At 46.0% G+C, this 22416-nt stretch overlaps 1 protein-coding gene across 4 annotated transcripts in view; it reads right to left on the reverse strand.

The window, feature by feature from the left end:
- Window positions 1-842: 842 nt before the first annotated feature.
- The window catches only part of IGSF9B (immunoglobulin superfamily member 9B), a 103478-nt gene continuing 81904 nt past the window's right edge, over window positions 843-22416 (reverse strand). For 2 of the 4 annotated variants that reach the window (XM_072979141.2, XM_078379838.1), the window contains exons 16-20: window positions 21919-22080; window positions 20420-20465; window positions 17732-19375; window positions 3586-3707; window positions 843-2792 (exon numbers count right to left, since the gene is read on the reverse strand). In XM_072979141.2, coding sequence (XP_072835242.2) covers window positions 2569-2792; window positions 3586-3707; window positions 17732-19375; window positions 20420-20465; window positions 21919-22080 — 2198 coding nt within the window. In that variant the 3' untranslated portion in view covers window positions 843-2568. Of the gene's footprint in view, window positions 2793-3585; window positions 3708-15549; window positions 15596-17731; window positions 19376-20419; window positions 20466-21918; window positions 22081-22416 lie in introns of those variants that run through there. The other 2 variants (XM_078379839.1, XM_078379840.1) reach the window with 2 other exon arrangements.

Below are 22416 nucleotides of genomic sequence, written 5' to 3' on the forward strand. Positions count from 1 at the left end.
CAGCTGGATGGGTGGGTTGGTGGGCTGGGCTTATTGATTCTAAGACGGAAAGATGCAAAAACTGAAACAAAACAGAGTAGGGCAAGACTGACAACTCAGGTACACACTTAAGAATCAGTCGCGAAAGGAAGTCAGAAATGAGGGTTAAGATGCCTACAGACAGTGCCAGACAAGCAGATGGCATTTTGTTTCACTACTTGCTACACAAAATAAATTCTGTACTTAGTAATGCAAGATATAAAGCTGGGCTGTGAAGGTCCTTCCTCCCTGCGTTGCTGTGTGTTTGCCTCTTGGTTCACATGGAGGCCTGTTTTATCTCTGCAGCAGAGGGGTGTGCTAGAAAATCCAGAAGGGGCTGTACCATTTCAGACTCCAGGTCCTGGGGGAGAAAATGCCCTTCAAAATTCTTTCGTGGGTTTTTTAAAAAAATTAAAACTAAAATCTCCTTGCAGGTTTTATGCCTTTTTAAAAAATAAAAATAAAAATAAAGAAACACATGATTGGGGGAAAGATTCTAGCCTAGCCATTTCCTGCAGCAAAACTTGGAAGTAATGAGTTGCATGCAATGTAGTCCACCTGTAACTAGTTACTATTTCAATAAGGAGTAACATAACAAAGAATTACAAAAGTTCTGTAAAAATTAACGTAGCAAAGAATCACAAAGTAACTTTTTAGGTTCAATAAGCAACTTTGCTGGTTGCCATCAAAAGTCATTTTTAAAAGGGCATTTTAAGGCATTTTAGAGGGATTTTGACTGGAATTTTCATTATGTCATTGTCTTGTTAAGCCTAGCAAGGGAAATATTCTTTGGTTTCACCATTCAAATTGTGTTTTTTTTAAAAAAAAAAAATGCAGAGTGCAGTATCAGAATTGGCCACTAGGGGGGATTTATTTCCCTGAATTTCTCAGGCCAGTGACCAAGCTCAGTGGAGTTCATTAACAATTACTCACATGACTGAAGCAATGCAAACAATGACCTGCCTGTAATAAGTAACACGAGTTCCTTTAGAAACACAATCTTCCAAGATTTGCCCTGCAGTAGGCTAATGTTCTACTTGCAATTAATGTACGGTCATATACAAAGACACGATCCTAGAAACTGTAGCCTGAGAGGTACAGCCCATTCTACCACCACTTTGGGTAAAAGCCAGTTTATTTTGCTGCAGTTACATAGCACACCCTGTTTGGTGTCTGGTCAGGAGCAAAAGAGACAGGAAGCAACAAAAGGCACCGCAGAACTGTGCCTAGTAACAACTGCACATACAAAGTTTAAACAACTTCTCCTCACTTCAGCAGAGATCATAAGAACAGAGGCACTGATGCAGTGAGGTTTTTATAGTCCCCGATTTTTTTTACAGCATACTACAGTACAGAAAACTAGTATATCATGATTAGCATCTTAGAATTAGCCAGTCTAAACCTACAGTTTGCCAGAAAGTACAACGGGGGGTGCAGACACCTGGCATTTTTAAATAAGCTGCCATCATCTTTTCTAGTCTGAAAAGGAAAAAGAAAGTCACCCAGCCTTTTTAATGTAAACTCGGAAGGCTGCCAAGGGCTGCGCAAAAACACAACACATACTCTAATGCTAGGTCTTCATTTGACAGGTAAGAAGGTAAACTGTGATTTGTATTTTCACTCCCAATATCCAGATGTCAAAAAAGAGGTGACGGTTGAAACAAGGAGGGGGTTCATGCTGGTTAAGTTTCCCATCATGATTTTGGAACACTTTAATAAAATTCACAGATCCGTCGGGTCACAAAGCTCAGCTTGAAATCTTTGTTACTTAAAATGCATCTTACGGTCTCCCAACCTGCTCCGTGAACCAGAGTCGCTAGTTTTCCCCGCCCACCCACCACGGTTTTCTACCTAAAATGAACACCACACTTTATAAATATACATTGTTTCCTGCATCTATTTTTTTTCTTTAAAAAAAAAACCCACTCTATGTATAATTTTGAAACCAAGTTGTAAATTGATATTCTACCCCCCCTTTCAAAGACATGTCAAACTTAAGCTATGTTGGAGAGAAGGTTTCAGTCATACCCAAGTTTTACAAAAGACGATCGCTTTGAAAGTTTTTCTCCTTCCGCCTTGTAACTCCATGCTACCATTTATTTCATTGCCTGTCACTTTGCAGGAAAGTTAAGTAAAGCTAATCTGAATATAACCTGGGAATTCCCCCCCCCCACCTTGCATCCACTCTCTAAACCAAGATGTTTCCAGTCCTCATGGATTGCGCTACAACTGAAGATAAATGTAGGCTAATGCCAATCTCTCTGTGGCAAAAAATCAAAGACATGATGCTGGATTTTCTTCTGGTAAATATCACACAAGAATCATGTGCACAAGGTGCACTATTAATTGCTTACTAGGCACATTCCCTCAGCACCACCACCACCACCACCTTGCTGATACCCAGACTGAAGCCCACACCTTTGAACAGAAGAGCTACACACACCTGTGCTTCAGGGTCTTCCATCACGGGTTTCTGCCGGATCACAAGATCATTCCTCTCCTTTCCCCTTCCCCCACTTTCCCCTTGTCCCTTCTCTGGCTGGTGCTCCTCTAGAGCAAGGTCGCATGCCCGCTGGAGTCATCATGGTCCACGCTGTTGAGAATGGCTGTCTGGTCTTCAGGGACCTGCCGGTGGCAGAGGTCATCCTTCAGTGCGGAGAGGCGGGCAAAGGGGTCCTGGCGAGGGTGCCTTTTTTTCTTCCGGAGACAGACAGCTTCGTCGGGCCACAGTACCTGAGAGTTAGGGTGTTGCTGAACCTGGGAGGCAGAACCATCTGAAAAGGAAGAGGAGAAACAATGGTGGAAGAGCGGGGTTATTCATGTGTACGGGTACGACAAGAGGACACAAGGCACTAAAACAATAGTTGCGATGCAACCAAGGCACAGGTATTCAGATTTAGCATACGAGAAGTCAGAATGATTTGTAGGGAAAGAAAGCAATGCCTGGAACAAAACAATAATAATAAAAGAATGGAAGGTTTTTCTATGTGGAGAAGAGAGCATGGAGGAAAATGGAAATCGTGGGAGAATGGGAATAATAAGGCAATCTTTCATCTAAAGAGAGACATAATCAAGAGGAAAAATAACAGGAGGAGGGGGAGGAGTTAGGAGAGATTATAGGGGAGCTGGGGTAGAAGGGAGGAAGACGTAAGAGAGACATAAGGGGTCTGCGCCTTAAAATAGGTGGGAAGATTTGGCAAAATTCCATGGGGAAAGGATGGGAGATACCAGCTCAGGGGCAGCACAGTCTGGGGCCTGGATGGCTACAAGCTACCTTTGGACTGAGAGTTGGGAGCCAAACGCCACAAGGGTTGGGGAAACCTAGCAGATCAATCTTTCAATCCTGAAGTTCCAGAGAAGAGGACAGGATCCCCGTGAGACCTCGGAGGCAAAGGTCAAACATCAGGACCACGTGTGTCCTATCGCTTCTGGGCCCAGAGACAAAGTCAATTCCCATTGCAAGTCGTTGACTTCCATGAGGATTGTGCCGGGCCCCGCGAGATGTGGCGGTGGGGGAAAGGCAAGGGGAGATTAGCCAGGTTTAGTTCTCGTGTTCCTCGCACTCACTGATTTGTTTTTTTGATTTCGAGGAGCCCTTGGATGACTTTTTGGGCTTCTTTATCCGCTGGTATTTCAGAGCTTCGAGTCTCTCAGGTGCAGCAGCGCTCCGGGTTGGAGACGGACGTTTTCTAGAAAGACAAAGCAGACAAGCGCCATCAGTGGCTCCCTGCCGTATTCTGTCTCAGCGGAGCGCTCTCTCTACTGGGGAAAAGAGAGTGTTCCACCTCCACCAGGTCCACCATGGAGAAGGAAAACAGGAGAAGAGGTCCTGAGGATGGTGGATTCAAAAGGTGCTGGAGGTGAAGCCATGTTCTCACCTCTTCGGTGCTGTGTCTCCATGCCCCAGACCCACCCACCATGGTAACCCAGCCCAATCCTGCCCTCTCTCTTTTTTCTCTGAGGATTTTCATTTTTTTATTTTTTTTCAAATACACCCTGCGATCCACACGCTGCTCAGGTCGAACCAGGCAAAGGTTACAGAAAGACATTAAGGACTCCAAACCCTGACCGTTCCTGTGAACAGAATCAAACTGTTGAAAACAACTGGAGGGAGGGAAGTAAAATAAAATACGCACGGAGGCCCTTGGACTGATACTGTCAGCAAACTTTCTTTAAAAAAACACACAACAGAATAATTAAAAGTAGTGATTTCTGTGACTATTAAGGCACTTTTGGGAATGGAAAGGGAAGGGGAAATATTCCAAAAGGCGCATCCAGGTGTTCACAGTGACAGCAGCAATTACTACAACTGGCAACAAGGGACGCATCCTGACTTCACAGGACAAAACAGAAGGTCTCAAGGAAAACATGGTAGGGTTGAGCAGATTGCAACGAGGACCCGTTTGCTCCAAACCGTTTCCTCCATGTTTACATAGGTTCCAAAGGGTTGACCTACAGGTTCGAAACATTTGTCACAAATGCATTTGACCAAAGCATACAGTTCTAAAGGAGAATCTTGCAAACTGTCTTGAAAGGCAGAATCAAAACTAGGAAGACGTTCTAGCCTATAAATGACTTTCTCTCATGCAGCACAACTACGATCTTTTACGGCATCATGACTCACGTTAATTTCAGACAAATACAGCTTGCGGTCTAGGTCAATGTTTCCCAATCTTGAGTCCTCAGATGTTCTTGGACTACAACTCTCGGAAATCCTGGCTGCCACAGCTAGTGGTGAAGGTTTCTGGGAGTTGTACTCTAGGAAGATCTGGGGACCCACTTTGCTGTAGGACAGGGGTGGGGTGTGTGTAGCCCAACATCTTGAGATGCTGATGGACTTGAAGAGAAGTCCAACATCTTGAGAGCTACATGATTCTTCTTCCCTTTACAAGAAGCAATAACATGCAGTGGCTGGAATCCTGCTGCTTCGCATAATAATTTGCACTAGAGCAGCCCCACCAAATCAGTGGGGGTTCAGTGGGCCACCTCCTGAATTGATTCAATTTGGCTTACTTTAGTTGCAACCTACCATAATAAAGTCAGTCACAACTAGAGAAAGCCCATTTGAATCACTAGAATTCATGGAGGACTTGACTTACCAAGTCCTCACTGATTCAACGGGCCTCCTCTAGCCGGACTCGCTATGTTAGGCAACAGATTTCAGTGTGCAGCACATTTGGCTGAAAACTACAGTTTTACAGCATAAAACGTGCTTCCTTCAAGCATCTACCAAAGCAGATGTCAGGCTTGCTCTGCATGTTTCCTGTATCCAGAGGTTACAATTCTGGCTTCCTGGAAGTGGGCTTGCTCCCTAATGTGCATGGACGGAACCTGTGGCCAATGGATCCTATGCAGCTTTAGGGTGACCTTCTGACTGAAGAATATTATCTAACCTTCCTTCTAAAATATGATTGAAGAATCATCAAGCAGAAAGAGGTATTTATTGAACCTAACACTTTTAGTATAAAGACTATGAAGGACACCTCTCAATACCTATTAGCAAGGAGAATAATAACATGCTATTTCCCTTGCTTTTCATGTCATGGATTCTCAAACAGTCACCCAAAGGTCCTTGTCCTGCTCTTCTACAGTGGGCATGAAACCTCTTGGCCAGTATCCTCTGCCCATGTGTACAATAACTGCACCTCTGGCAGTCTCTTTTCTTTTGCTCGCACAAGGCAGAATGTACAACTCTCTTTGTACAAGCGGGACTCCCTGTCTGTTGAACACAGAAATCTCTGCTCTGGATTTTTCTACCGACTGTAGCTTGTGGCCCAAGTGGAGGGAAAAAGTCAGAAAGACAGTTGCAACTGCAAGGCGGCCAATTATTTTATGCAAATAGAGAAACAGATAGAAAGTAAGCCAGCACATTGACAAAAATATACAGTTCGTTAGAGTAAGCAAAATAACAACGTGCTTTGCTCAGATTCCCCAAATCCCTATATGGTTTAAATTACACTAGTCCATTTATGAGGTCAGGAACCGGTCTCCTCCAATAAAAAACAAAAGTGATTCCCAGGTGAAAACATTAGAAACTGAATATTCAGCTCAAGGCCTATGCAATGAGATAAGAAGTGTCCAGAGGTCTCCAAAATTTGTCTAATAGTCTCTTTTAAAAAACCTGACTCACATTCCCTAGGTGTTTCCTATGTTAAGTTTTTTTAATCTACAGGGGGGCATAAATTCTGGCCAAAATGCCTCAAAGAGGCCCCTAACTTCATTTTGTTTTCTACCTTTGCTTAACAGTCTGAGAGTGTGAAAGGTATATTGAGTTATAACGATATTATAATGTAGGGAAACAATATTTGCCATTACAATCTCTAGCTTATATAACTGCTGTTGCAGAGCTGTTACATTCCACCTTTGCAACCAGGATTCTCAACTTCGAGTTTCAAAACTACTTTTTGTAAAGACATAGATTACATAGAATCATGGAATCACGAAGCTGGAAGGGGCCTATAATTCAGTCCAACCCCCTGCTCAGTATAGGAATGATATTTGCCAGTTCGTTGTCTAAATTTCTCTTCGACCTAAGAATGGCTCTGTTCGCAAAAATCTACTTTGACTTGTGAACGGAGACTTGACATACGAATGAAAAAAGGGCAGATGAAAAGGGTGGGAAATTCAAATTTTCCCTGTCTTTTTTTCGTTCCATTCCCGGCACAGTGATCAGAGACAGTGGTCACCCAGCACTGGGAGGCTTGAGCTGGCTGGGTGCTTGGCCACTTGCTCCCCGCCACAGCGAAGGCAGTGGAGCACCCAGAGGCTTTGGACTAGTAAGTCCTTTTAAAAAAACTATTCTGGGTCGGTTTTGGAGGGTGGGTTTGGACTGGGGAGGTATGTTGTTGTTTTTTTGCAGTCCCAATGTGGGACTTGCTCTGTTTATTTTTATTTTTATGATGGTTTTGTTTTGTTTTGTTTTGTTTTGTTTGAAATGCTGGAACAGATTAATCCCATCCCCATGCATTTCAATGGGAAATGGTGCTTCGACTTAAGAATGCAGTCCCAATATGGATTAAGTTCTTAAATCGAGGTGCCACTGTAATTGGTTCCATTGTTGTACTATTCTAGCAGCTAGGAATTTCCTCCTGACATTCAACCAAAATCTGGCTTCCTCTAACTTGAGTCCATAATTGTGTGTCCTACACTCTGGGTTGACTGATAACAGATCCTGCCCCTCTTCTGTATCACAGCCTTTTCAAGTATTTGAAAAGTGCTATCATATCTCCCCTCAAGTCTTATTTTCTCAAGGCTAAACATGCCCAATTCTTTCAGTCTTTTCTCATAAGCCTTGGTTTCGAGCCCCCTTATCATCCTTGTTGTCCTCCTCTGAACTAGTTCCAATTTGTTGGCATCTTTCTTGAAGTGTGGTGTCCAGAACTACTATTACAATGAATAGTTAGTTCATTGAGAAAGGCCTGCTTAGAACATCAGATACTCAGTTCCTTGAGTTGAGACGACAAAAGTTAGTAAGAACAACTCAACAACTATCCAAGACCAATACTGCACAACCATCTCATCCTTCATAAAAGAAACAGAGGATCCTTTCCAATTTTTTTAAAAAAGAGGGTCCTTTAAAATCTCCTCCAAATACCAAGCCAAAGCCCATTTTGCATAATTTTGGAAGCACATCATGGCAGACCTCCTGCCCTGCAAAAGATGATGGTTGAAGCTGGGCAGGAAGGGGCTGGAGCAAGAGAACTTCATGCCCAACCACCAAAAAGATGATGTGAGTTAATTGCACCTGATAATTTTAAGATATGATGTAGTCAGATGTCTCAAATCTTCTCCCAAATGTGGTAAATATATGTCATGTACTCAATGGGTTTTACAGTGCATCTTTTCTATCACCCTACAAATACGAAACACCTCCCCAGCACCTGGGCTATTTTCTTTGAGAAAGCAACCCTACAGACGCAACCACACATGCAAAGATAAATGAGGCACTATTAATTTCATAAAACAAATGTCTTTGGATAAAGGAACTATGATATATCTCCCCTGATCTTCCATCATGCCCATGAAGACTTTGCTCTAATTAAAAGATACTCTTCATGTTACGGACTCCTAATTACAAAATTCTTGCAATGGCAGGTTGGAAGGTGGGCATTTTTTTCAGTTTGCTATTTCCAGAGATATGTGAAGATCTCCAAGCCAGATGTTTTCCTTCCATTATTCTTCTTCGTGCAAATACAAATTTTTAAAAAATGTATGTACTTCTCAACCATACATACTGTGATGTTTTGGCAGAATGTCCTTAGTGCCATACATCAAGCTCAAAAATAAATGCCGAACCCAGATTCTGTAGAACTGGGGTTCCAAACTACTCAGGACATCTACATTTCCCCCAGTTCTGAAACATCAAGTTCATCATCACTCACCAAAGTCAACAGCAAGAGAATAGATTGCTATATATTGCTCAACTAGAACACGAGAAGGCTAATATGATGTTTTGCAGTATTTGTGGCTCCTTGTCCAATGCCTCCAGATATAGGAACAGAAAAGACCTTGGAAAAAGGCATGATTTGTCCATTCTTTCTGGGAAACTGACATGATGTTTCAAAATGCTGAGAGCACATAGCAATTGCTCTGCTCATTTGTGGTAGCACAGATGGAGAAGGTACTTTCTTTCCATATTTTTTTCAGGCAGAAGGGCCAAATAGCAGAGGGAGAAAGACAAGGGATAGTGTGGGCTTTCTGCCTCTTCTCCAGACATCCAATGTGATATTACCTTAGTAAGACCAACAGACTGGATCGAGATCTCCGCTATTTAGAAACTTTTATGGGTAGGGAGAGAGACACCTCTCCTTCCTTTGTACAGGACGGCCGTCACTTCCAAGAACTGGGACAGTCAAGATTGCATAGCAGTTGGAATGGTGTGCTTGGACTCATGAGATCTGGGTTCCATTCACCCCTCTGCCACGAAACCCCCGAATTGACTTTGGACCAGCCGCAACCTCTCAAGGCTGAGCTACATCACAGGGTGGGTGCAAGGAGAAAGAGCTAAGGAGCAGAGCCCTACATTGGAAGTTACATTTAAGTTATTGGAACAGCACCCGCAATGCAGCCATGTGCAAGCTGAGTCTATGAAAAATGCTACAAGCAAGGACCTTTGTTTTCTTCCCGCCCCCGAAGCGTTTGACTACCACCAGCAAACCACCAGCAGCTTCAGCCTCAGCAGCAGTGGCAGAGCAATGGGGCGAGAGGGGAAGCTGATCAAGAGCAGGGCAGACACCAGAAATAAGGCACCCCCTCCACCAGGTTTGCGGCCACAGCACAAGAGTCATCTACACAACAGATTTCCCACCATGCTGACAGGAGAAGGATGTAGGAGGAGAAGCAGGTAGAGAAGGGACACGGGTTGGGAAGAGAGGTGAGGAGGAGCATGAGGAAGGGAGGGGGAAAAGAGGATCTGTAACCATGGAGTGGGAAAAAAAACAAGAGAGAAAGCAAAACATAAGAACATAAGTCATGGCCATAAGAACAGAAACCAAAGAGAGGAAGCACTCAGACAAGACAACTCACAGCATCTCCAAGCCAGCACGAGTGTGATATGCATGCACAAGGACTGGCACATGGAAGGCCTTTAAAGGGGAAAACTCGTTTCTTCCAAACAAAAGCAAAAAACACAAAAAAACCAGACAGACAGACAGGAGTCTTCAAACACCAAAGAAATACACAAAAGTGTACAGGTTCTTGCCAACCACCATCTAGGCTCATCTAAAGCTATGAGCAGAAGGCCTTATCCCGGTTTTCAGGCAGAGCCTACAGGACAGACTTCAGCGGTGAGATACAGCATAGGCTCACCAACTTCGCTCTGTAGTTTTTGGGTTTCCCACTGCAATGATGTGATGAGCATGAAAGAAGGAACCTTGGTGGTTAACATACATTCTCGGTGTGGTGTAGCAGATAGAGTGACAGATTTGGACTCTGAAGACGCTGAATCCCTGCTCAGCCATGGAAAATCCCTGTCGGGGAGGGAATGGGTAAACCACTCCTTAAATATATCACTTACCTTGAAAGCCCTACTGGGGTTGCTATAAGACATGAACCAGTTCATCTCAGTTCATCAAGGCAGCAGCCTCCTCCTCTGGTTCAATGAGCTGATCACCAGGTTCAGCGTGCATGCCTTCCTGCACCTTCTCAACTGATCTTCCAGTCCCGGCAGCAGCTCAGGCTTTCTCTACCCGGCCCTCTTGGCTGATCTCCCACTCGGACAGAAGGAAGGGGGCAGAGAAGTCTGTGCTCTTGCTCGTGACTGGGAGATTAGCAGAGGAGGTGGGGAAAACAAGCGAGCCGCGCCTGGCAAATGGCTGATCAGCTGAGGGGGCAAGGGAGGGGAGCAGCACCACCTCTGTTGCTGTCTTTATGAACTGGGATGAACTGGGACAAACCGGTTCATGCCCATCTCTAGTTATGACTTGACGGCACATAACACACACACACACACAAACACACACACACACACACAGAGTGACACATTAATAGCAAATTGGCTACCCGGAAAGCTTTGTATCTTCAGATTATGGAGGGCACACTGAAAAAAAAAATAACAGAGGAGGAGAGAGAGTTGCTTCCAGAAGCTGGTTTAATGGGAATCAGTGTTTTCTCACTTGATTTAACTATTTATCTTTAAAAGCAAACTTCTAGCTATTATGTATGCAAAGATAAACTTTGAAATTGTGTGGGTGCTGAGTGCAGAATTTCCAAAAACAAGTGGAAAAAGACAATAAGGAAATTGTATTTCCAGTGACTCATGCTGAGATCTTACTCCTCTGGATGGTTTTCCACCACTTCACCTAACAAGGAAAGGAAGTCTAAAGGATGTGCAATAAAAGAATTACGCAGACTTTTGTTAGCTTTTGTATAATCTAATCGGGTCATTAAATCAAGCTTTTCTGAGCACACAATTTCCATTGCCAAGACATAGAAGTCTGACTTTGTGTAAGTGTGTAATAGACGTTAACAGGCCTAAGTAAAAACAAAGCAAGAAAGTGATAAATGTTCAGAACATGTATTGGGGAACTGAGGTGGTGGCTTGAATCAGACAAAGATGGAGCACATGGGCTGCACAAGAAATGAGCAGGGATCTCTGGAGAGACAGCTGCTGCCAGCCCAAGTAGATCAGATAGGGCTAGATGAAGAAATATTTTAACATAGTAGTGAGAGCAGCTAGCTTTCTCCATTTGCCCTTTCCAACCATGTGAGCCTTCAAAGCTGATGACTATCCGACTCCACTACCCGGGTACGACCATCTGCCAGGCATTTTGACAGCATTCTCTGTTTCTGCCATTTCTGGCAGGGCATAATGGGTGTGAATCTGGGATGGATGGGTCCAAGTCTTGGATAACCGGGCAGTTTAGATATCTGGCTGCAGAGCCAGAGGTGGAGAGTTTGATTCCGTATGGTGTGCCCTCGAAAAGGATCGGATTTCATGATCCATGCGGTTCTTTCCAACTCTGCAGTTCTAAGGTGGTGGTGGTGGTTTATCTCTCATTATGAGCTGGCCTGGGTGTTAATATAATCAGGAGAGGGGTGTCTCTTGGTTCCCTCCACCTTCACAGGTGCATTTGGTGGGGACATAGGAGACAGCCTTCTCTGTTGCTGCTCCCAATCTCTGGAACTCCCTCCCACAGGAAGCCAGGGTGGTCCCCTCTTTGCTGTCCTTCCACAAGCAGGCAAAGACCTTTCTCTTCAGGAAAGCTTTCCTCAGTAACTAGCTACTTGTGGATTTTTTTAAAGACGGATTGTTATGCATTACTGCTTTGACTAGATTTTTAGTACTGCTCATATTTTCCTCTTTTTTTGGTATTTTCCATTTCTCAGAGTGGCACTGGGGTGTGTTTTTTATTGTATACTTAATGTTCTCATCTTTAATATTGTTTTTTCATGACATAAGATGCCTCTTTACTCTTTGTTCTTAGTTTTAAATACTGTCTTTTAATGATGTTCCCCACCCTTATACTTATTTTTGTTTTCGACTTTAAATATTGTCTTTCATTGTTACAAGCTGCCTTGGGTCCTTTTGAAGGAGAAAGGCAGGGTAAGAAATTTAAATAAAATAAATAAATAGCACACTACTGAAATAGTTTCCCCTCCTGATCTATATATAGTGAATACATACATGCTTCCCCCTGTCCTCCTTGCCACCGGTCACTATAAAGTGACACGGGGAACTACAGTGGCTTCCCGCTGTGTTTTAGGATGGGTTCCTCGCTATACATGGAGGATCTTCGCTGGATGGTGAGTTTTTACCCCATTGGAACGCATTGAATGGGGTTTTAAATTTCGCTTTACAATGTTTTTGCTTAACGGCGATTTTCCTGGAACGGATTATCGTCGTTAAGCGAGGCACCACTGTATACAGAGAAAAATCTCAAGGCATTTTTGGCCATGCTCCAGATACTTGCCCAGATCTATTTGCAACCTTTGAGAGAAGAGATAGAAGAAAAATGTCTACTTGTGCCCCCAGTGCTACTTACAGGCACGCCAGCCACCTCCAGAAATCTCATAAACTATGTCCCTATTCAGTTTTTATGACTCTATAAAAACAGGGGTTGAGCTAGGGAGGGATTTTCACCGACCTGGTCATAAAGCTCCTGCAACCTCTTTACTCAGTGACAACTTTACATCCCCAAATCATAAAGCAGTCACTTGGCCCTGTTCTTTATGGGGCCTCTTTAAAAACAAAAAGCTGCTTGTATACAGTTGTTTTTCAACTCACTGGCTTTCAAGTACAGCAAAATGGCCCAGCCTCTCTTGTTTAAAGAGAGTCTCCTAGCAGATCAACATTATAAGCCATAAATCAAAGAATGATCAACTTGCAGCACTTTGGGAGTAAAACAGCCTGCACGGCCCTTTATTATGGTCCACAATGCGCTCCATAAATCCTGATTCAGCTTGTAAGAACTAGAAAAACTGGAGCCCTTATCAAATTCTTGGTGGGTGGTTTAGGACTCACTCAATGGACTATGTTCATGGATCATAGAGGACCATCATGCTTTCTCCACCTACACTTTCAAAACCAGCTAGAGTTCATCAACCGCATAAGCCCAAATTAGGGAATGCTTACCTGGCATCCAGATTTCTGTACACATGTGGTCAGAACATGTTTGCAATGAAATCCACCCATCCATCCATCCATCCCTCCCTCCATCCATCCATCCATGCTCCCTCCCTCCCTCCCACCCACCCACCCACCCACCCACCCATCCATCCATCCATCCATCCATCCATCCATCCATCCATCCATCCATCCATCCATCCATCCAATCATACCATGCCAAATCTCCAATCTGAAGTGTTCGGGCCAGTCAGTGGCCATAGAATTATTGGAGTAGCCACCCCAAAAACCTACCATTTTCCATCTATGTGTGTTAAACTCATCTTCAAATATGCATATCAGCTTAAATTGCAACTGTGGGAGGGTCCTCTGGACAGTCCAGGCAGAGAAGGGAGACAACCCCCAGACGACAAGGGTCACTCGCCGGAAATGGGCAACAGCACATGCAGCAGTTTCCTTTGAAGGAATAGTAGTGTGAGGCTCCACTTTTAGGAAAGGGGGAGAGCATGAATTCAGCCAGTGTTTTAATCTGTACTTTATAAAATGTATACAGGATGCTGAATCTATTGAGGTGACAGACATCAGCACCATGGACAGTTCCTTCAAAGTACAGACTAAAATGTGGTGTGCATTCACAGCTCCCATCTCAAAAATGGGTGTATCAAATTACAACCATGTTTAAGGCCCGTCACTACCTTTGGGTATGCATATGTCTTTTTGTCAAGGATGGGGCAGGGTGCAAGCTAAGCCTACCCATTAAGGGTCCTTTCACAAGTGTGGTTTAAAACATACTTGCACACATTTTGCCCACCAGAGTGCATTTAACATTGCACAGATTTGTGAGCCTGGAGAAACAGAAAGCCCTTTCTAGAAGTGCTGAGAAAACCTAAATGGAGGCCTTTAAATGGGTTGTAAACAAAGGACAGAAAAGAAATCCCAAAGGCAATGGCTACTTAGGGTCCCTGTGGAATAAAGCTCTATACTGAGGCCTCTAGAAAAACAGTAACAGTTGACATTGCTCATGTCACAGTAGGGCAGTGATTTATTTTATGTTCTGCTTTTTCTTCATGGTCAATGGAAACTTGTGCATAGCTTTATAAAGGCACTATAAAGGCTTACAGGCACAATGACACAATGGATGTAATCCTGTTGCGCAGCTCTGCCTGAACAATGAGAATGGCATCAGCAAAAGCAGAACTGCTGCTTCATTAAAGATTTGGGGATATATATGTCTTATACACAATACGACAAAGTTGCATACACCCCAGACCTGTGCTTCACAAAATGAAATCTGTAATCAGTGGTGATCTGACACAACGAATTATGTCACTCTCATCACACAGATGGATGCCACCCAACAGGATTTCCATTATGTTAATGGTATAAGCAGCCACGACATCTTTTTTTCCCTCCAAAGTTTTGGGGAGTGATTTTGATGGGGACATCCTCCTCATGTGTACAAAAAGAGGAAGTTCAATAATTCCCTCCCAGTTGTATTTTTACTACTAATTGCTCCTCTACCTCTGTGGGCTGTTTGGTTTAGGGGGGAAAAGCAAACTAAGGGAACACATGAGAGATGTATAAAATAAGGTGTGGTGTGGAAGGAGGTGATAGGAAGATGTTCTTCTGTTTTCCCATTATACCAGAACTACTAAGATGAGAAGTAATTCAGGGTGGATTTTTTTTAAAGTGCTTCTTCTCTTTTGCAACACATGGGTAAATTGTGGAATTCACCACCACAAAGTATAGTGATGGTTGCCAACTTTAAAAGGGGATTAGACAAATTCATAGAAGTGAAACCCATCAACAGCTACTAGTGCAGGTGGCCACACCTCACCTCTTGCACCAAAGGTATTGTACCTCTGTATATCAGGGGTTGTAGCATATGAAACAGAGGATGATGTTGCACCCTTAAGTTCTGCTGATGGCTTTCCCTTAGGGAACCAGTTGGCCATTGTATGAATGCAACAGATAGGCTGAAGTCTGATCCAGGATGCTTCATGTTGTGTTCTTATCAGCAGTCATTCCCACTCATTATCATGTAAACACTGTAGAAGAATAAACACTAAGAATTTCTTAGGTTATTTTACAAACTGCTCTCGGTGCACTAAAGTCTTAATAGTTAAGTATGCAAGACAGTTAATTTCCAAATTCAAACAGAAAGCTACACCATCTTAACACGCATCTTCTGAAATGGAACTGCACCAAGAAAAATCTCATGTGTTTCTCTAACGAGATTCAGTTCTGCATGAGCGAAACAGATCGGGAGTGCAAAATGGGGAAACCCAAAAGCCACAGAGACTAAGTAGGCAAATGTTTGTCCTGGGTTTTGCAATTCCTTATTCCCCTTTAAAGGAAAAAAAAAAGGTTACTGAAAAAGAGCCCCATTGGCATCCCTTCCCATGCCCCATTCCCTGCCCGCACCCCACAGCCCCAGCACCATCCTTCCAGACATTGATCACCCTTACCTATTGAGCTGAGGAGTAGCTTGTCTTGACAACACTGCCCAGATAGCTGAGATTAATCAAAAACAAAGCAGTTATCAACACCCGCAAGGAGCCAAGCTCCACAAGACATCAGCAAGTCAAAAAGGAAAAAAGTAAACCCAAAAGGAAGAGTGAAGGGGAAAGTAAACAAAAAACACAAAGAAACAAACAATGCCAGGGGGGGAAAGAAACGGAAGAACAAAGAAAAGGATGATGAAAGCGTAGAGGAGGCATGACTTCAAAGCACAGACAACAGGGTACTATCACAGAAAGCATGTCTGCACTACAGATTTAAAGAGGTCCGAGAGTCGGCTCCTCTTCTATGGGAACCCTGGAATTTGTAATTCCATAAGGAGGGCCGGGCCAGCCTCATTAATTTAACCAGGTGATAAACTAATTAGATATCATTAAAATATAGCAAATTTGCAATTATTTCCTTTATTGTTACGTAACTGTCAGGAAAAGGGTTGTTACCCCGTGGGCTTGTCTGAAGGGAACAGGTCAAGATACGACCCTCAGAAGAAAAAAAACACTACAGTTCCCACGATTCCTTAGGGAAAGCCATGACAATTAAAGCAACATGGAATCAGAGACTGTGTTTGTAGTGTAGACGTGCCCTTTGGAGATTCCTAAGTTTCCCCCCAGACAGGAGCTTTCTGAATATGTTCCAGATTTACTAAGTTTTCTATCCAAATAAGCGAAGCCGGTTTGATTGTGTGTTGGGAGTAGCGACAGCCACCTCAACGCTTTAGTGCAAATACAGCTCTCCTGTCCAATGGGCCCACTCCCTGGAAAGCAGCAACTGCTAATCAGGATGAATGGGTTTCTAAAGAGTTAGGAGCTTCCAGGTACCAGAGGGTGTAGGTGAAATGCAAGGGGGGGGGGGGTAAAAGCCAGAGTGGCTGCACTTGGGATGGATGTCCCGGTTTTGCTCCACGGTGACACTAGCAGCATCAACCCACCCACCAGGGTGGCCACTTCTTGCAAAACCCCACCCTTGCTTCTCGCTGGCTGTGGGGTTCTCTCCCAAACCAAACGGATCTATATCGAACAAGGAGCTATCCACTTCCACAAGGCCAGGGTCCAAAAGGGGCATGGGGTTCAAATTCTACCACATGGAGGACACAAATAAGAATACAAGAAGGTTTTTTTTCTCAACAAAGACAAACGGATGGCAGGAGAGCACGTGCCTACAGGTGCTGTGAAAGACGAGAGGTGTGCAGGAAAGAAGGAAGAGACAGAAAGAAAGACACACTTTGCCTGGTGCAACCCTGATACCTGGGAAAACCACATGCTGGAGAAATAGGCCCAGCTGTAATCCTTTTGCATGGAGAGGATCCGAGAACGCTGGCCGCTTCCCGATTTGGACTTCTGTGTGTTTAGGGTGGATTTTGTTTTGGGGTCCTCTCCTTATAAGTCGTTGCATGTGGCTAAAGTCTTGGTCTCTCGCCTTGCCAGAGTCTTTTGTTTTTTGGGGGGGAAAGGCTGCAGCACCCCTTTTGGAGATCATGTGGAAAAAGGCGGCGTGTGCGGCCACGTTTCAGTCATGGCGGATGACAAACCCTCTCGGGGGGAGAAAAGGGCGTGAAGAAGGCAAAGAGCAGCCCCAAGGCCTTAATGTCTCAGGAAAGTAAACAGCCAGGAACTAGAAGAGGAAAATATTGGTAATTTCTGGGACTCATTCCCCCAGGACAAAAATCTCCACCACCCCAAAAAAGGCACCTCCACTTGCATTTAAATTTTTATCCTCCCTCTCTTTTATAGTGGGGACCTTTTGCTTCCTCCCAACTTGGAAACCAAAAGCCAGCCTGGATGTTTCGTTCTTGAGAGGGATGAAGCCGAACGCCCTTCGTCTAAATAACACAGAAAGAGGAGCCATCCCAACCGTGTTGCCCTCTCCTGATCTAAGCAACTCAGCTGAGCAGTGACTGACAAGGCATTGTGGATTAGGGGCTGGCGGGGTGGGGTGGCACAGGTTGGTATCTTAGAAATGCCAGCTGGAAATGGTCTCCAAAAAGAATACTGCAGTGTGCCTAAGAATCGGGTGGATGGTGGCAGGGGAAGAGCTTATGGGAAGGGGTGGGAGCAGGTGAGGCTGGGAGGGAAAGAAGGGCTTTCGGTAAAAGGGGAAAAAACAAGCGTTGACAGACACCCTGCCGCTTACCCCGAGCTGGTCGTCGGTGTCGGCTCTGGCTGAAGGATCTCCTCTCCAGCCCTCCTCGGCGAGGGAATTGGTCCAAAGACGTCCATGGGCTCCACCGGCAGGGAGGGGCACTGAGAGGGAGGGTACCCAGACGTGGCCAAAGAGGTGAAGGCCATGGCCGGACGGAAACTCGGACTCCCTCCCCGGCTGCTCTGGGCCGGAGACCCCGTCGATGGCGTCGACTTGCGGGAGAAGCTAACCGCCGCCGGAGGCTGAAGGGTGATCTCGGACATCTCCGCCTGCTGGATGAGGCCCGGCCGTGGCCTGGCACGTGCCGTCAGCTCCGGGGAGCTGGTACGGGAGCTGAGGGGGCTTTGGGTCAGGGGAGAAAGCCGTGAAGGTTGTAGCACCACCTGATGTAAACTGGGCTCGGCCCTCCTGGCTTGCCGAGGGCTGGGCCGAGGTCTCGGTTGGGGGTCGTACCACCTGGTGTCCAGCCCGAATGTGCTTGTGCCGCTGTGGCTGACTGACTCGGACGGCCCGTGGTAAGGCAACACAGGTATGCCCATGCCTTGGCTGGTGTGTCGCAGCTGCCCTTGACCCACCAGGGTTTGCATAGGTTTGTCCTGCCATTTGGCGGCGGCGGCGGCGGCGGGCACGGAAGGTTGGCTCCTGCTGGGCGACTTGCCCGTCCAACTCTTGGGCGCCTCCAGGGCCAGGATGCCCGGGTACGAGGCGGGGACCTGAAGGGAGGAAGGTGGCGGCCCCCTTGGAAGACTGGCCTTGGGCTGCAGGCTCTCCGCCATTTCGCACGGGTGGAGCTGGTGAGGGAACATGATGGGCGAAGACTCCAGGCCGCTGAAAGGGAACTCGGACCTGCCCCACGGCTCAGGGGACCGGCCCCCTGTGGGTGTCTGGGTCAGGGGCAGGGTGCTGTTGGAAGCATTCTCTCCGTTCTCCTCAGGGATGGTGGGGTGGCCAAAAGGCCCCTCGGGGTGCAGAGGAGGGGAGGACATGACCGAACTGAGAGGGCTGACCTCTGGCATGTAGAAGGGCGGAGGGTCCATCTCCCCGGGGCTGCCGCTGCTGAGGTAGCCGTAATACGGGCCATGGTGGAACGGCCTAGGGGGCGGAGGCCTGGCTTGGCCCGTGGCTTGGAGGCGGCTTTCCAGGACACCTGCCCCCTCCAGGCCCCGGTGGAATCGAGGGCTGTATGCTGGTGGCTGAAGGTAAGACTCCTGGCTGGAGGAAAGAGGAGTCAACTGGGACTTGAGGGCGGTCACGGAGGCAGGCATCACAGGGTCGTCGTTTTCTTCGTCCGACTGACGGAACTCCGGGTACATGTCGGTCTCCTCCACAAAGGGGAAGCCCTCGATCCGCCGGGTCTTGAGAGAGGGCTCCATCTCGGAAGGATCCATGACGAAGCGGCCATCCGGCCCGCGGCTAATGAGTTCGATGGGAGTGGTGGCCTCGGCTTCGGCCTCCGCCTTGGAGACGCTGTATTTCTTGCTGCTGATGGCCCGCTTGGTCTTCTTGTAGAGGGAGAGCTCTTTCTCCTTGGTGGGGCTCAGCATCCGTTTGCCCGGTGGCCCTTGGTCGTCGGAGGATTCGGAAGGAGGCCGCAGCGTGCGGATGCTCTCGGGACTCACCTTACCAGAGGATAACCTGAGGGGGGGTGTTTGTAGGAATTGGGAAGTGGAGGGGAGATGGAGAGGAAAAGACAGAGAAGGGGGGAGAGAATTGTCTCAGAGATTTGCTTGGTGCCACTGGAAGAAACACAGACTACCCAGGTTCAAGGGAGAGCGAAAAGAACTGGGGCATTATGCCTCCTCTTGTTTGTCACAAACAGTCAAAAAATGGATGAGTCTGAAAACATTAGAAAACGATGAAAAATACCGGCTGCTTAGCTCAGAGATTTAGGCATCTGGCTGCAGAGCCAGAGGTAGGAGCTTGATTCCCCCATGGTGCCTTCTATGAGTAAAGCCAGCCTGTGCAGCCTTGGGCAAGCTGCACAATGTCAGGGTGACCCCAGAAGGAGGAAATGGTCAACTCCTTCTGAGTATTCTCTACCTAGACGATTCTGAAAAGGGTCGCCGTAAGTCAGAATTGACTTGACGACACATGATGATTATTATATGAAGAGGAGAAGGAGTAATTCTAACCATGTCTGAGACTCAATCTAGTTAGTTACCATATGGTATTCTTCCTTGGTCCTCAGAGTCTTCTTGACACACAAAAGGGACTATGGGTCTACCACAATGCTCTCTTTGACTAACTTTGGATGGAAATGCCATAGACAATCTGGAGCTTTCTGCGTAGAAGGTGCGCGCTTTATCCCTGTGCTGTCTGTAGCACGGATATGAAACAAACAATTAGCACAGGACACAAATTGGCTCTAGACTAACACCCCGAGCCTATATGTGTGCATAAGATTACAAACAAATTCTTCGCAATGTGCTGGCTAGCACTGCAATCTATCTCTTTCTATAATGCTAGTTTTCCACATACAGGGAGTTGTGTTTATGTGAGGAATTATGTCAGGCACACCGCAGCATCACCTGCAGCCCCAGAAAGTCAACCATTGAGGAACATCTGAAATGGCAAGCTGAAGTCAGATCGTTCTCGTTTCTCATCAGCCTTATCCTTTGGGGGAACGGTCTGCTAATAAATCACAGCGTGGGTGACATCTAGAATACCAAAAATACTTACGGTGACTCCAGACTCTTCCTGCAGTGGGTGATGGAGAGAGGAGGGTCTGGGGAAAGAATTTTAAAAAGGGAAGAGGAATAAATTAATAAAGGGATTCCAGGGCCACTTAAAATAAGGCACCATGTTTAGTGCAACTTCCAGCAACACAGTTAGAACCATGTTTGGTTACCGCAGCAGTTTCACAAGATTCATTTCCAGACTTTTTTTTCCTGGCATCTCCTCATTCTAAAGGTAAAGGTAAAGGTTCCCCTTGACAATTTTTGTCCAGTCATGTCCGACTCTAGGGGGCGGCGCTCATCCCGCTCTTCAAGCCATAGAGCCAGCGTTTGTCCGAAGACAATCTTTCCGTGGTCACATGGCCAGTGTGATTTAGACATGGAACGCTGTTTACCTTCCCACAGAGGTGGTCCCTATTTATCTACTCGCATTTGCATGCTTTCGAACCGCTAGGCTGGCGGGAGCTGGGACAAGCAACGGGTGCTCATTCCGTTGCGTGGATTCAATCTTACGACTGCCGGATCTTCTGACCCTGCAGCACAGGCTTCTGCGGTTTAGCCCACAGCGCCACCATGTCCCTGTCTAGTGAATGAAAAAAAAATTCTCAACTCCCATTGGACTTGTGGTGGGAAAAAGAGATCATAAAACTGAACGTTGCCTCACATGACCAAATTTCATGCACAGATAGAGCTAATATGTCAGAGAAAAGGCTAGCCTTAATATTGCATCCTTGTGAGAGGATGATTCAGTGTTTTCATGGACAGTGGCATTGGTGAGCATCCAGTGATGCACGTCCACTGCATTAGCTTGGCATGCTCAGCTTCTGAAACAGGATTTACCCCACATCTACAGACTGAGAACAAGAGCGTTTTGCAAGTTCAGTTCCTCCGTGATTTCAGAAAGTCACTGATATTTCAGACGATGATTCTTGGAAACTATACGTTGGAAGAAATCTTTGAAAAAGACTGAAAAATCTGCTCCAGTCGTCTTTCGTTGTACTGACAATGGCCAACGATGTGGGGAAACCACGGAATTTATTGGCTGCAGTTTTTAAAAACAAAGCTAGCTAAATAAAGACGCCGACTACACCATCTACACCAGACATTCCCGACCTCAGGTCCCCAGATGCTACTGGACAAAAAAATCCCAGAGACTTCCACCATTAGGCTATACTGCCCACGATTTCTGGGAGCTGTAGTCCAAGAACATGTGGCGACCCAAGGTTGGGCACCACATAGAGAAGCAGACAACCATTTTAAAAGTGTGTGTGTGTGTGTGTGTGTGTGTGTGTGTGTGTGTGTGTGTGTGTGTGTGTGTGTGTGTGTGTGTGTGTGTGTGTGTGTGTGTGTGTGTGTGTGTGTGTGTGTGTGTGTGTAAAGCAATGATTTGCTTGGCAATCAAATAGATTTCGCTCTCTCTTTTTAGAAGAACCACACCTTAGAATGTCAATTCATCTTGAGCTCCCAAGGGTTGACCATCAAAACCTGCCACACACAGCTCACCTTTTTTGCGCTTCAGCTTCCGCTTGCGTTGCTTGTTGACAAAGCAGGCCGCCAGCGTGCTGAACAGGATGGCCGCCGCGAGGAAGCATATGGTGGCAACGATCCCTGCCAGCACAGGCCGGGCCAAACCTTCGTCCGTCAGGTCTGGCTGCGGAAATACATCTGGAAGAGACCCCCAAAAAAGGGGGAGGTCTTGTAAGGATGCGGCTCCGGGCACTCCTTTTGCAACCACAAAATGGCTGACAGGATGCTGCACCTTGAGCCCAAAATAAACAAAGGACGCGCCTTTCATGGGACTTCCATCATCCTTATCTGAGCCGGTTTTGTGTGTAAAGTGAGGGTGTTACCATGCTGCTCTTACTCTGTAGGATTTGAGGTATCCCCAGACAATCCACAGAAAGAAGCAAAACCCCAACAAACTATTTTATAGCATCGAGAAGGGTAGATAATGTGGGCACTGACTTTTTCTAAACTTTTCATGAAGTACCGTCCATTCCA

Source organism: Pogona vitticeps, chromosome 8 (assembly GCF_051106095.1).
Source record: "Pogona vitticeps strain Pit_001003342236 chromosome 8, PviZW2.1, whole genome shotgun sequence".
NCBI lineage: Eukaryota > Metazoa > Chordata > Lepidosauria > Squamata > Agamidae > Pogona > Pogona vitticeps.